Below are 15,501 nucleotides of genomic sequence, written 5' to 3' on the forward strand. Positions count from 1 at the left end.
TGGTGCCGCTCTCAGGCCATATCAGAAAAGTTTCTTGATATAGTAGACAGCAGTTAATGTAAAAACTCAGTCACAAACAGGACACTTCTATATACCTCCTTGTTGTTTATTTTTGCTCTTTTGGGAGTCCATCACCAGTCTCCCAAATAAATCACACACCGAGGCTTACTCTTAATTATAAATGCCTAGGCTTTAGCTGGTCCCAAATTTTCAGGGGTCCTCAACCTGTATTACATTAAAACACAGAAAATTTCCAGTATCCAAGTACTCGTGATCTATAAAAACAACTGTTTCAATCTAATGCATATATACACAACATAAAAATACAGCTTCCTCGTGCAAACACTCTGTCAGCTACTTCCTTTGGTAGGTGTAAATATTTGCTTCTCACAACAAAGATAAAACATATAACATATATTACTGTGGTTATTGTGGGAAAAAAATGAATCATAAAAGCTAATTTAAGTGTAAAAAACTCAGTCACCAACAATTGTGACAAGGTAAAATTCTAGAAGACCTGCAACATGAATGCCCCCCCACTCCCTACCCCATCCCCAACCCAACTGAAAGGAGAAAGACTATACCTACCCAGCAATGTTGGCCATGGAGCTGAGAGCATCATACCCCTGAGCAATTGTGACTCTTGGAACCTGGTCCATTGCCAGGACTGTAGTCTTTCTTTCAGAAAGCTTATTTAGCAAGTCTGGATTTTGGGCGGGGTAAATGAAGCTAATGAGAGTTCCCGATGGCTTTAAAAAGTCAGCCTCGTGAGCGCCTAACGCTGGATTAACCATGGGCGCTCTCACCTGAAAGGAAAGTCAAACCACAGATGAAATCTATCAGTACCTTCATCGTGTCTTTCAAGTGTAAACAGGACAACTTATGGTTTAAATAATACTTCTGAGGTAAATCTTCCATCAATAAATGTCTGCCTGTACTTAACCACATGCAGACGTCTACGTGAACGGTTCTGGTGTAAAAAGCTCACGCTCTGGGAGCACACAGCACCAGATCAGGCATGATGACTGTAGAACACGGAAACAGTATAAAGATTTTACCGTGGACCTGGGCTCCCCAAACTCACTACTCTGTTAAAAATTAAGAGATATTAGGGGGAAAGAAAGAAAAAAAAATTTGTTTTATGTTGGAAGACTCAATCCTAGAACTGTGAGCGGTAGGCTGCCTATTTAATCCCAGCACTGCAGAGGCCAGCAGATCTCTGTGAGTCGGGGAGCCGCCTGGCCTATTCTACAAATCTAGTTAGAAGCCAGCAAGGGCGACATAGTGAAACATCATTGTCTCAAAAAAAAAGGAAGGAAAGACTCAATCCTTACTGATTTTGGCAAATATAAATACATGGGGGTAGTGAGACACTAAGAATACTGTCGACTAAAGACTCCATGGTATAGATTTACATCACTTTAAATTTCATTCCTGTATATGAACACAATTCAAATCAGTGTCTCTACTTAATTAAGCTTACTCTAGCTTCAATATATTATTATATTGACAACAATACATTGCTTATCAATATATATATATAGATATAGTATACTATATATAATATATATATAATACATATATATAAGTTTCACTATACTCGTTTTGTGTGAAATAAACATACAACACATAGCCTGTATGATTTACATTTTAAATACAAACAAAAACACTGGTTCCATCACTTCCTATCATGGTGTTTCATCTTAATTTACCTAAGACACCTTTGCCTACTATTCCTATGCCAAGTGTTGAGCTGGTGATTCACATGAATCTAGGCTGAGAACTTTTAAGACTCTTTGGGCTAGAGACGTGATTCGGTAGAGTACCTACCCGGCATGTGTGAAACCAGGAACATTCACATGCACGTGTGCACACACAAAACCACCTTTTTTTACAAGACTTGGTTTTTTTTGTTTTTGTTTTTTCCATAAAAATCCATTTCAGAGAGTAAGAAAAGTTAGAGGATTGCTCTGAGTTGACTCTACTGGCCCTTATCGTTCAGCTAAGACTGCTGTCACCTGTGCATGTCAGCCCAAGTGACTGTTGCCCTCAATGTGTTCCTCAGGCTGAGAACAGGCTTGATTCGACAGGGGGGCCCTGGGTCAAATCTCAGTTTTTATATTACTCGTTTTTCAACACACCCTTGGCTTGTTCATACACTTGTTTGAAAACTTGTTCCATTTTCATTGAATTGCTAAGAGGAACACAGAATATTTTCAAATGCATGTAATGACTTAATATTTCTCCCCTCCCTTTTGAGATATCTCAAAAAGAATTGGGCCCTAAAACATAGTCTGAACTGGGCTGTACTTATTCTTTTTTCTATAAGTCATTGTCCTACATATCAAATTTTATCATCAAATATATATAAACCTAAAACTTTAAAAGCTTTAGCTTAATTGCAACTTATCTTTACACCGTAAGTTTTATAAATAAATTTCTATAGCAAAAACTGATTTTATATCTTCTCAAAAATCACCATCCACGATGTTGCCAGGCATGGGGATGTAGAGTTCGTGCTTGCCATGCTGGAGGACCTGGTTCAATCCCAGCCTCAGGAAAAATAATACATTATGTTATTCATTAGAGCTGTGGAGAGTGAAGGAATACGACTATCTGAATGATTCTTCTTAGGAATTAATAAAGAAGAAAAGCTCATTTTTCTATAAAGAAAGTGAGTTTGCTTTAATCTAGTAATCACACTTTTCTTATCCCCACTTCTCTCCTTGCTTAAGTCGCAGGATATTTAATGGCTTAAATTGAAGGCGCTACTCTACTTATCTTTTATACTAAACTCCTAGTACAGCCTTTTATATGACTTTTTTTACTTCATACTTATGAAGTTCCTCTGCATATAAATTTCTGCTGTCTGGTATCTCAAGATCTTCCTTTTTAAATTTTTTTTTTTTATGTGCACTGGTGTTTTGCCTGTGTGTGTATGCCTGTGTAAGGGTCTCAGGAACTGTAGTGAAAAACAGTTGTGGGCTGCCATGTGGGTGCTGGGAATTGAACCTGTGTCCTCTAGAAGAGCAATCAGTGCTCTTAACCTTGGAGCCATCTCTCCAGCCCATCTCAAGACCTTTAAAAGTCAGTTAGCTTACTGGTCACTCAGCCTAATGCTTCCTTCTCCAGAATGGCCATGCTGTGTCTAGAACAGCATGTCAGTGTAGATTACTGCCTTCAGTCATCAGACTCTGCACATGGCATCCCAGGCTGGATTCGATACCTTTTCACCCTAGCAGTATATAATCGTCAGCAGGAAGTCTGCATATAAATGAACCATGTAGCGAAAATGTTTCCTAGTCAATTAAAAGAAACTTCCGCCCAGAGAAAATAAAAATGAAGATCTCCATTTCCCTTCCATATAGTTAAAGACAGGTCACATTTTCTGGGACATAAAGAATATTCACAGAGTTGGGGGTTTAGCTCAGTGGTAGAGCGCTTGCCTAGCAAGCACAAGGCCCTGGGTTCGGTCCTCAGCTCCGGCAAAAAAAAAAAAAAAAAAGAATATTCACAACATACAATCATTTCATTGAGAAAAAGAGCAGGATTTTAAAATAGGAAAAGTTGAAATGTTTAATATAATGGATATGCAAACTACTCTGATTTGGTCGTTTTACATTGCATATGCACGTCAAAATATCGCAGTGCATGAATATGGACAATTATTATGTGCCAATTAAAAACAAAAAGAAGAACACTAAGAAAACTGGAAAAGCCAGGTGTGGAGGTTTTAATCCCAGCACTGGCAGAGGCAGATCTCTGTAGGTTCCAGGCCAGCCAGGGCTACACAAGGAGACCCCATATCAAAAAGGAAAAGAATTTCTGGGGACCTCTCTAACACTTTGCTTCTTCCTGTTCTCATGTGGTCATCATTTATCATGGTCTGTTATTCCTTGTTCTCCCTTTCTGTTCTTGATCCAGCTGGGATCTCCTGCTCCCCTAAGCTCTCTTTCCCTCGACCCTTGCCCTTCATTACTCCCACTGTCGTCCAGGTTATTCATGTAGATCTCATCCATTTCTCTGTCACTGGGCGATCCCTGTGTCTTTCCTAGGGTCCCGTTTTCTAGGTAGCCTCCCTGGAGTTGTGTAGCAGTCTAGTCATCTTTGTTTTACATCTAGTATTCTCCTATGAGTGGGTACATACCATGTTTGTCCTTCTGAGTCTGAGTTACCTCACTCAGGATGATTTTTTTTCTAGATCCATTCATTTGCCTGCAAACCTCATAATGTCATTGTTTTTCTCTGCTGAGTAGTACTCCATTGTGTATATGTACCATATTTTCTTGCACCAGGCAGTGGGACCTGGACCTATCCTTAGTGCATGAGCTGGCTGTTTGGAACCTTGGGTTTACACAGAGACACTTTGCTCAGCCTGGAAGGAGACTGGACCTGCCTGTACTGAATACACCAGGTTGAGCTGAATCCCCAGGGGGGTCTTGGCCCTGAAGGAGATGGGATTGGAGGGGAGGGGATGGGGGGAAGGTGGGGGTGGATGCGGGAGAGGGGAGGACAGGGGAACCCATGGCTGATATGTAAAATTAAAACACAAATATAATAATAAAAAAAGGAAAAGAAGCTATGAATGGAAGAGAAAAAGGAGTAATTACTTTGACCACCAGATCCGAAGCCAGAACCTCCTTCGTCCCTTGGATTTGGGCCCCTGCTGCTCTGTAGAGGTCGTCTGGGAACCTGGAAGCTTCGCCTGCTCCTGACTCCACCACCACGTTAAAGCCCTGCTTGACCAGGGCCTGAACGCCAGCAGGAGACAACGCCACTCGCTTCTCATTTTGGAAAACCTCCTTGGGGACCCCAACTGTCAACTGCTTATATGGAATTCCTAAAAACAAACAAAACCAAAGTTTAGAACAAGCTAAGGAGCATGTTTTGAAGCAGACATTGGTGGGGGGGAGATGGGAGGTGGGGAGACGGAGGGACAGGGGGACGGGAAGTCTGTTCTTCAAAACATACTATGCACAAATTGCTACTGAAAACAGTAGTTCATAATCATGATCCACTTACCTTTTTTGAAAGTGATACATTTTCATACAAACTATCCTGAATGTACTAGATGTTTTATTTAATTGAATGCCTCTCTTTAAGGCACATGATAAGCTTACTCTATTCATAAGAGGAAAATACCTGAGTGAAGCAATTACACAGCATGCTAACTAACCTTTCCTCCCTTAGGAAAGGTTACCGTCTTCCTATCCTGGCCTTCAGTAAAGACAGAAATAAATTACTGCAGAATAGCTCTTCAACAGATACTTCCATGATTGCCAGAACTCAAGTCCCTTTCCTGGCAATTTGGCCAGAGGAAACTTGCCATGGATTTCCAAACGCTGCATCTTGAGACTCTACCAGCAACAGGCAAGAGGCCAGCAACCTGGTCAGAGATAAACATCTACAAGACAGACATGAGAGAAGCCAGCGGCCACTGTCTATGTATGACATGACTTAGAGGAATTGTGGGTTCAGGACAGTCCATGTTGGCCAGTGATTAACCCCCCTGTGTTGGCCAGTTTTATGTCAACTTGACGCAAGATAAAATAAAATATTTGGGAGGAGAAAATGAGGGAAATTGAGAAAATGCTTCCATAAGATCTGCCTGTAGTGCATGTTCTTGATTAATGATTGACAGGGGTGGGTGGGACCAGCTCACTGGGGAGAGGACCACCCCTGAGCGGATCATCCTACATAGTCTGAAAAAGCAGGTTGAGCAAGCCACAAAGAGCAGCCAGCAAGCAACATTCCTCCATGACCTCTGTTCCAGCTCCTGCCCCCAGGTTCTACCTTGAATTCCTACCCTGACTTCTCCTAGTGATGGAATGTGACCTGAAAGTTGTAAACTGAAATAAATAAACCCTTTCCTCCCCAAGTTGCTTTTGGCCATAGTATTTTATCACAGAAACAGAAAAGGAACCTACCCAATCACGTTCACCTCTAGGAGGTTTAAATGGAGAAGCCACAGAAAGAGACTAGGAGAGTGGATGTACGGGAGTTATTTGTAAACGCAGCCATGAGACAATCATCAAAAAGAAGTCAGAGTAACACCAGCAGACATAGCAATTGTGGCTATGTAAAGAAAGACAAGCCATAACTAGGAAACCCAGAATGCACTCCATTTCTCAAAGATGGGAAGGAGTATCCTGTACCCCCTGTCCTGGAGAATCCACACAGTAAGCCCTCAGCACAAGATATAGACTGATTATGATTCTGTTCCTTACAGCCCAAAGGAAAGCATATACAAACATCTTTATGCAGAGTTCAGGATAGCTATACCCATAGGCCATTTGTTTCCTCTTATGCTTTAATCAATATGAAGCCATTAAAAAAATTGGGGGGGAGGGGTAAGACAAGGTAACTCATTCTGTAGACCAGGCTACCCTAGAACTCACAGAGATCTGCCTGCCTCTGCCTCTTGAGTGCTGGGATTAAAGGTGTACACCACCATGCCCAGCCAGTAACACATTTTTAAACAGTATGTTTCTACATAGGCTTTAGTTTAAAAGTTCCATTCTTGCCACTGAACATATAGTTAAAAATCGAATCAGATTTAAATATGGAGTAACTTATTGAGACTTTAGACAGATTAAGGCAACCTGAAAATACCTGCATTTGAACATAGTCTTATATGCCCATACTACTTATACACTAATAATTTACAATATACCAGAGGTTGGCAAATGTTTAGATCCAGGTATAAAATTAAGTCATATATACACTTCTCTGGAGTTTACATCTCATCCAATAACCTCAAATAATAAGCCCCACATTTGGAAAGCCAAGGCAGCTACTAAAGATGACAGAGTCTAAAGTATTTAGGAGAGTCAGAAGTGACGGTGCTCACCTTTAATCCCAGTGTTCAAAAGATAGAGGTAAGTGGATCTCTATGAGTTCAAGGCCAGGGCTACAAAGTGAGACCTTGTCTCAAAAAAATTAAAAAAAAAAAATGCACATAAGAGCCAACCTGAAATGGCTTCCATTAGCCAAATATGGAAATTTGAGTACCAAAAAGAATAAATATGCTGGAAAGATGCACAGAAAAAGTATTTAGTATTTTAAATGGTATTGCTCAACTTAGAATATGCAATGTGATAGGCAAAATAACAGCTTCTCAAGGATATCCACATCCTAATCCCTACCACCTCTGAATACATTATATGTGACTTAGGACAGTATTGATGGCAGATAAACTTTAATCATTTGGTCTACAGTAAGAGGAAAATCCTGGGTTATCTGGAGTACTGCAAATAGTCCCAGTCAGGGACCATGTGAAGATGCCACACTGAGGCTGTTGAGATAGGACAGGGCCACAGCCTGAAAAACAGAAGAGCTCCCCAGAAGCTAGAAAAGTATAGCAAACAGTTCTCCCCAACAGTTCCCAGGACATGAGCAGAACCGCCAACATTTGGACGGAGGCCCAGGGACAACTCCTTTGGACTTTGGCTTCCAGAGGTTAAAAAGCCAGTAGGCTTATGATGATTTGTTACAGCGGGAATAGGCAATCAACACAAAAGGGAATGAACTGATTGTTAGCAAAACTAATAAGTAGTGGGAAATAACATTTATTCATGGAGATGGAGCTTTCCAGTTCCATCTTAAGGTAACTCAAACAACAGAGAAAGTGTGTTTCCTTTATAAAAAAAATTCTAGCTGATAAATGAAAAATGATGGAATCTCACCATTTTGAAAGCCCTAATAAAAATCATGGATTTAGTTAAGGACCATCAATCAAAGCATCTAAAAGTATCTGAATGAAAATAAAGCTGATGGGAACTTCACATCAGACAGATCACCTATACTGACCAAGTGGTCTTCCCGATGTAATACAATAATACACAACACTACCAGCAAGGTATTCTTGGCAGAAATGTATCTTTAAGCTGACAGATGTAATACAATAATACACAACACTACCAGCAAGGTATTCTTGGTAAAAATGTATCTTTAAGCTGACAGAGCATTCAGGTCTAGCTAAATGTTACCAAAAAAATATGAGGAACAGAAACTGATTCAGCAGAACCAATCAAGGGAACTCAATCAGTCAAATTTAGAACACTGGAAATTCTACCGAGCAACAACTGTATTCTTCAACAAGTAAAGGGAGAAAAATGGGGAAGAGGGGCTGAGGATGCAACCCAGTGGTAACACACCTGGCCAGCATGTTTGAAGGCCTAGGTTTGGTTCCCAGTAATGAAAAAGTCTCTTCTATGTCAAAAAAAAAAAAAAAAAAAAAAAAAACCCTAAGAGAAATAGCAAGCAAATGTAGCACATGAACTCTGGATCATTTTTCAACAAGCCTACTGTAAAAATATAAGTTGAGTATGGTGGCATACACCTTTAATCCAAGCACTAGGGAGGCAGAGGCAAGACAGCCTGGTCTACATAGAGTGTCCCAGGGCAGTGAGGATTACATAGAGAGAGACCCTATCACAAAAAAAAGGGGGGGGGGGTGGGGAGTTTGAGAAAAGAAGCAATTGAGAAAATAGGAATACTGACTGGAATTACTTTTCAATGTGGTAATTAAATTAATATTTTAGTATAGAAAAAGGATACATTTTAAAAATAGTTGAGAATTTTTTTTTTTAAAAAGTCAAAAGCTAAACATATTAACACAGAGATCTTGATGTCTATAGATTTATTCACAAGTACAGTCCTCATATCCTCAACACAGTCATTTGCTCCTATCTTACTGACTTTATCACTGGGTAATCTGGCTTTCCAGAACAGATCAAAAGAAAGTCGTTGAAGATAAACTTGGGAAAAGGTGCGATGCCAACAGTGATTCATCCTCTGGGAACACATGGAGAGAGGCTACGGAATCTATTCAAGGTAACAGAGCTCCTTGGTGGCCAGAAAAGAGTCCTGCAAGCCTTATGAGGGAGAAGAAGTCTTCATGCCATTCTTTCATCTTAGGAACTAAATGCCATTCTTAGCTGGGCATATTGCCATCTGGAATAAAAGCTAACCGTCTAAGTCTTCCTGACAAATGTCCTCATGCTCAAGGTCTGGCCAATGTGTATTGGGATGGTCCTTGGGAAGACTGCTAGAAGAAAAGTGACCCCGCTTAGAAGGTGACCCCCTTGAGCCCCTCCTCCCTCTGCCCTATACTTAGAACAGAAGCAAGCGCAACATCTCCTATCAGAGAAGACCTGATAGGCCGCTGAAAACCTTCACTCTTGTTCTGTAAGAGCTGAGAAGACAGCAGTGATTCTGAAGAAAGGACCGATGTGTTCTCACAGTTTTAAAAAGGTATTCACATTGTCATGTGGCAGGACAGGCAGGAGAAGGGCAGAGGCTGGAAGCACAGAGACTAGGAAACTGATACATCACTTTCAGAAGATGATGGTTTGAACCCAAGAAATAAAAGTGGTAGCGGTGGAGCTGGAGAGTAGTTGATGGCTCCGTGGTTAAGAGTGCATTGGGTTCCCAGCATCCACCTCAAGACATCCAACAACAGCCTGCAATCCCAGCTCCAGGGAACCCAACACCCTCTTCTGGTCTTAGAGGATACTTGCCCACCTGTCCACATACACAAAGACACGCAGGCATAGATAGATAGATAGATAGATAGATAGATAGATAGATAGATAGATAGGAAGGAAGGAAGGAAGGAAGGAAGGAAGGAAGGAAGAAAGAAAGAAAGAAAGAAAGAAAGAAAGAAAGAAAGAAAGAAAGAAAGAAAGAAAGAAAGAAAACCAAGCTGAACAGTAGCTATTAACAGCACGTAGGAGGACGACCATTTCTGACCTGAACTGCAGTGATGTTGCTTTTTCTAAATCAAGGAACATTATTGCACATCAGTCAATACACTTCATTCCTAACTCCTGAGCAGAGGTGAACTATATATGGTACAATTCCCCAAAACTTTCTAGGGACAAAGAAAAGGCTTCTAGGAGAAATGGTTACTATAAGCAAAAAGCTCCCAAGTACAATACAACTAGTTAATCTTTTCCCTTTTCCCATTATTTTTATCTTCTCTGTTAGCAATGGCAGTCTGGAATTTCTATACGTGAAAAATATGAGGGAAAAAAAAACACTCATTTCATTTTCTGTTTAGAATGATCACTCACAAGTACCAGGTCATAAAACTTAGTTTTCCTTGCATGTATCATCAAGGACTCAAAGCACACAGGGAAGTCAGTTTTTACCTGGTTTTACAGGTGATTTACACCACAGTGCCTGATGAGTATGAAATGTTCGAAAAAAGTCTTTCTTCCCAGGTAGAACCTTACAGGACCCCAAGTTACTAAGGAGAGGACATGAACAGCCAGTCACCACTGTTTTCAGTAAATGTGCCATGTTGCTTGGTGCTCCCAACTTTCCAAATCCCCGACTCCTTGATGGTGAATTACTAAAAAGAAAGAAAAGGAAATGTTTACATGCCAAGAAAAAAAACTACCTTGTCATTTGAGCAAGAAAAAAACATACAAATTATTATTCATCCAAAGGGTCTGCATCTGGAAGACATCTGTATGCTGCCATCTACAATGGTTGTCAAGTCTTTCACGTGTAGAAAACACTTCAAAAGTTGTTTCAAATTCAGCATTTAAAATTTGAAATCCATTTTCTACCTAAAATTGAGACTATAAACTCAGAATCACGTGTGTGTGTGTGTGTGTGTGTGTGTGTGTGTGTGTGTGTGTGTGTGTGTAGCTGGAGAGTTTATATAAATACACACTTACAAAGCTAAGCCACATCTTACACTCAAGTTATCTTCCAAGTCCACATATTTTCCAAAGAGTTACATATAATCAAAGTTACATTTGAATTTCCCTTAGGTTACCTAGAAAACACTGCTAGGCATTAAGTCATACAAAGCACATTGCCATCCTATCCATTGCAGTAAAATACTTAGCTCTGCCAGTGGGATCTCCTGATCCATGTCTAAATGAACATGAGATTCATGTTTACCCCTGAAGAAAATAAGCATGCATGGGATAAGACTCAAAAAAGAAAAAGAAAGAAAAGCCCCATAATATCTTAACTACCCCAGACTTTGCTTGCACACGTGCACATAACTGTGAGCTCTTTTGAAAGTGGTTCTCAACAGTGGCCAGTATTACTCGCAAGTTTTTTATAATAATGTTTCTTAACCAGAATGTGGCCACTTATTATGAATTCTAACAGGGCTAGCTAAAGTATCACTCTGTTGTTGTATCTTCAGCTACCTCTGCCCTGTTGGGCAGATCCCCTGGGGATTCACAGAAGGCATTCCCACACTCTCCAGGTTCCTCTACATTTCTCTTTGCTTCGAGAATGAGAAGAAGCAGAGGGTCCAAAGCCTATCAGCCGAACCTGGCTAACATTATGCACTCCACCTATAGGTACGGATCCCTGCGACAGACTCTCATTAGAGCCAAGCATCCGATCCAAGCTGGCTCTACAACCACTGGGAGTATTTAGCTCATTTTAAATCCCAGACCTGTTACTACAACTTCCTAAAGAGACTTCTTTAAAACACCAAGAGGGAACACTGGTGGCACAAATGATCGATCCAGGGGTTATTAATTATGCCCTTTAATTCGACAAATATAGCCCAATGACAGAACCTCAGGGGCCCTTTCTCTTCTTGGGTCATCCCATCTCCCCACAAGCACTGTTCTCAGTGTGTTGGCAAAGCTTCCCCAGACTCCATCAGCAAATCAATGAGAAGGGCCTCAGTGGAACCCGGCATTGCCCAAATCTGCCACTTCCTGCTTGTTTAACCTGAACTACTTTGAGCCTCAATCCACTAACCAACAAAAGTGGTAGAAAACAGCAGTCTGCTAAGGTCCTTTTAGAGTCTGCCTACAAGGAAAATAGCCACTTAGTGTTGAACAGATCCTTAACATCAAAAGCCCAATCTTAAAAAAAAAAAAGGGGGGGGGGGGAGGCTGGAGAGAGATGACTCAGGGATTAAGAGTGCTGACTCTTCTTCTTCTTCCAGAGGACCTGAGTTCAAATCCCAGCACCCACAAGGCAGCTCACACCTGTCTGAAACTCCAGTTTCAGGGGACCACAACACCCATGGCAAAACCACAAATGCACATAAAAAATAAAATAAAATAAAAAATATTTTAAAAAAAAACACTTTATTCAGGCCTTAAACATATAAAGCAAAGATCAGGAGGTTGTTTATTAGCAAGAAAAGTCCACTGCACTTGCCCTAATTTAAATATAAATGGTTCTGAAAGGGATTTAGAAAATATCTGAACCATCTTATCACTGGCTAGTCTATGTTTACTCCAAAAGAGTCAATTTCCCCCTCTTCTTCCCTTCAAAATTCTCTATTACCTGATCTTCCATGTACTTCTCAAGCCTTGAATCAATATTGGGATAATTTTGCAACTCAAAGTTTAAAAGAATAAAATACCTGTTTTAGTATGGCATTCACAAAGCTTCATAATGTAAGTTAAAAGGATAACTGCCTTCCCAATAAGTGTGCATGTGTATGTGTCTGTCTGTCTGTCTGTCTGTTGCCAAGAACCCAGAATCTTACACTCACTAGGAAAGTACACGACCACTGAACTACATCCTCAGCCTTCCCCCAAACAAATGTTAAAACCCTCTAGAGTGGAGAGCAAGGACCTGACTTAGCAAAAGAAGACAATATTACAAATATTACAAAAATTCTGCAATTTATTATAGGTGTGACCTTCTTGAATTACCCCATTCTCTGTACCTCATTTCCTCCCTCCTCTTTAAGAATAACAGTAAAAAACCTACCTCATAGAGCCGTGAGGATTAAAACAAAATGCCCTGACCGTAGGGTCGTGGGGAAGATATAAAGAACACAAGATCCTGATTGGTTGTTCCATTCACTATTATTATCCTTGGCCCAGTGCCTTGCACTAAACAGAGTAAGTCAATTAATATTTTTTGACTGAACAATTAAATAATTAGGGCTGAGTCTCCTGGAGCCATTTTGAAATGGATTTCTGAAACAGAGTTTCAGAACTTTTCCCTTGAAAACAAAATGTTTGTGTAGCCTTGTAGAAAACTGATCCCATCAGCAAAGATAAACTATTTGCTGATGTTAGAATAATCCTAAACGGTCCTTTCAATAAACAAAAAAATAAAGCAAATGGATGGAGCCAGGGTGGCGGCTCACGGTCGTAAATGCCAGCACTGGGGAGGTGAAGACAGGAGCCGGCTCAAGTTCAAAGCCAGCATGGGCTACACATAGACTTTCCAGCCAGTCAAAGCTGCAGACTGAGACCTTCCTCGTCTCAAAATAAAAAAATACAATAAGAATAATGAAATAAGAATGGAAAAATAAGTGACATTTGCCCAAAAAAGAGGGTGCAGTGGGCAAGTAAGCTCCATCCCACTAGACAAAGTTTCCTAATGACTGCACACCACCACAGGACCAATAAAGGACACCTGCAAGCATAAACAGAGTCATGCTTTTTAAAAGCTAGGCATACCAACAAGGACACAATACCCTTCCCTGGCAGGCAGCATGACCTCGCCCAAAGACACTGGTGCCATGGCCCCGGTCACAGGTGCTGCCCCTCCCTCAGCAGCTAAACTGCCACCCACTGGCACGTGCTACTGGACCTCTATTTATAACCTCCTGTGGAAGCCCATTGGCTCTAGCTACATAGTAGGCATTGTGCCTCTCAAGTTTGAACCAGCTCTGCTCAGGCTACACCCCCACCCCACTCTCCTGCCTGGCCAATCCAAGACCCTCTCTCAGTCTTGTAGAAACTGGCAGGCACCCACTACCACCACTCGGTCCTGACCTGCACCCACCCTTTTTTCCTATGTACCCAACTGGGCCCCCTGCCTGAACACTCTCAAGGTTCAAGTACAACTTAGGGGGAATCCAGCCGCCATTCTTCTAGGTCCACCACCCATCGAAAGTCCTCTGTGACCTTCTTTTCCAAACCCTCTTAGTGCGCAAACCACCAGACACAAACTTTCGTAGTCCTTGCCTCCACCCCTACCCCAGGATCCAAGATCTGCACCTGCACAGCTGTTATTTCGTTCCTCGTCCTCTGCCGGGGACCCTGTTCCCACACCCACCCTCCCACTCCCTTCCACGTCACCCCAAGGGAATACACACAAAAGGGCCCCGGGGGCACGGTATTCCTTCTCCGCCAGCCGCCCGCAGAAGCCTTTGCACCCCATTTGCTAGACACTGCCGACCCCGCCCCCCTCCTGCTCCCTGACAGGTCCCCTACGCCGCGGGACCCGGGGTCAGCACTAGCTACCCGCTTTCTCCAGCAGCCCCCAGGCGCCGCCGCAGGGCCGGGTGGCTCACCTAGGCGGGCGGGCAGGCCGGACAGCTGGCGACCCCCGGGGCTGCAAGCAAACGCCACGCCGCCGCGCTGGCAGACCCGGGCTCGGCCCGTGGCGCTGTGCCTCCAACCCGGAAGAACAGCCCCAACCCTGCCGCGGCGGCAGCGACGACCACGTGACACAGCACTGCCCCCACCGGGACCCGTGCCCCCTTTTCGGCAATCCTCCTCCCTTCCCCCACCTCCACCTCCCCTCTGCCTCCCGCCAAGCCCGCTTCGCCCGATCGCCCGCCCTCTCTGCAAAGGAGAAAGAGACTCCACCGAATGCACCCTTAGGGCGCAGCAGCCAGTAAGGGTCCTTCCTCTCCCGGTGACCGCTGAAAGCCCCTTTGTCTCAACCCGGGCCCCCGAGGCCCGCAGCCCCGCCCCCTCGCTCTTGCTCAATCGGTCTCTTGTCAATCAAACCTGGTGCCAAAGCACTGCAACTCAAGTTTTTAGGAACTCATTCCTCTTCTTCCCCTGGAGACTAAGTTACAACGTGTGATTTCCTCACCCGTGTCCCAGCAGAACAAATAAGCGGATACTCTAACTCCACTCTTGGTGCGGGACTTTTCGTCTAGCTCTCTAGGAAAAAAAAAAAAAAAAATCCGAACTTCTGTAAGTGGAGAGGACTTCAGCGGGAGGAAGCCGAGGGCGGGAATGGGGGCGTTGTTTTTCCATTCTGGACGGGAGGTGGGGTTAAATTCCTCACAAACGAAGTCAAGGACTGAAAATGAACACACATGTGCGTATTTGGCTTTCAACAGTGAAGCCAGCCAAGAGGAAACCCTGAGTTACTGTTCATAGGCAGCGCCTGAAATGTTGACTGTGTCCGCGTTCCTGATTAAGGGAATTCACAACATAATGAATGACCTAGCCAGTTGTTAAGTGACTATGTTCTGTTACTTGCTTTGCAGGTATATTCTGATTAAACTTATCCAACGCTGAATCGGCAGAAAAGGTCAATGTAAGAGTGGTGTTCCTTTTCTTTTTCTTTTTTTAATTTAACTGAAATATTTTAACAGAAGGGGAAAAAATCAAGTATTCAGTATCTCTTAAAAAAAATAATAATAATAATTGATCCAGGAGCTGGAGAGATGGCTCAGCAGTTAAGAGCAACTGACTGTTTTTGTTTTCTTTTGTTTTCCTTCCAAAGGACCTGGGTTTAGTTCACAGCACCCACATGGCAGCTCAAAACCGTCTATAACTCCAAGATCTGACACCCTCACACGGA

The 15,501-nt window shown here is 42.5% G+C and overlaps 1 protein-coding gene and 1 long non-coding RNA gene across 6 annotated transcripts in view; one reads left to right on the forward strand and one right to left on the reverse strand.

The window, feature by feature from the left end:
* The window catches only part of Nnt (nicotinamide nucleotide transhydrogenase), a 93,426-nt gene extending 78,565 nt beyond the window's left edge, over positions 1 to 14,861 (reverse strand). The window contains exons 1-4 of one of the 5 annotated variants that reach the window (XM_036207437.1): positions 14,782 to 14,861; positions 10,155 to 10,357; positions 4,611 to 4,840; positions 589 to 806 (exon numbers count right to left, since the gene is read on the reverse strand). In XM_036207437.1, coding sequence (XP_036063330.1) covers positions 589 to 806; positions 4,611 to 4,840; positions 10,155 to 10,305 — 599 coding nt within the window. In that variant the 5' untranslated portion in view covers positions 10,306 to 10,357; positions 14,782 to 14,861. Of the gene's footprint in view, positions 1 to 588; positions 807 to 4,610; positions 4,841 to 10,154; positions 10,358 to 13,955; positions 14,004 to 14,053; positions 14,073 to 14,251; positions 14,406 to 14,549; positions 14,618 to 14,781 lie in introns of those variants that run through there. The other 4 variants (XM_036207439.1, XM_036207436.1, XM_036207440.1 and 1 more) reach the window with 4 other exon arrangements.
* Positions 14,400 to 15,448, forward strand: LOC118596512. The gene is made up of 3 exons (XR_004946699.1): positions 14,400 to 14,885; positions 15,185 to 15,228; positions 15,424 to 15,448. It is a non-coding gene; the product is annotated as an uncharacterized LOC118596512 (long non-coding RNA).
* The last annotated feature ends 53 nt before the right edge of the window (positions 15,449 to 15,501 follow it).

The sequence above is a fragment of the Onychomys torridus genome, chromosome 15 (assembly GCF_903995425.1).
Source record: "Onychomys torridus chromosome 15, mOncTor1.1, whole genome shotgun sequence".
Taxonomy (NCBI): domain Eukaryota; kingdom Metazoa; phylum Chordata; class Mammalia; order Rodentia; family Cricetidae; genus Onychomys; species Onychomys torridus.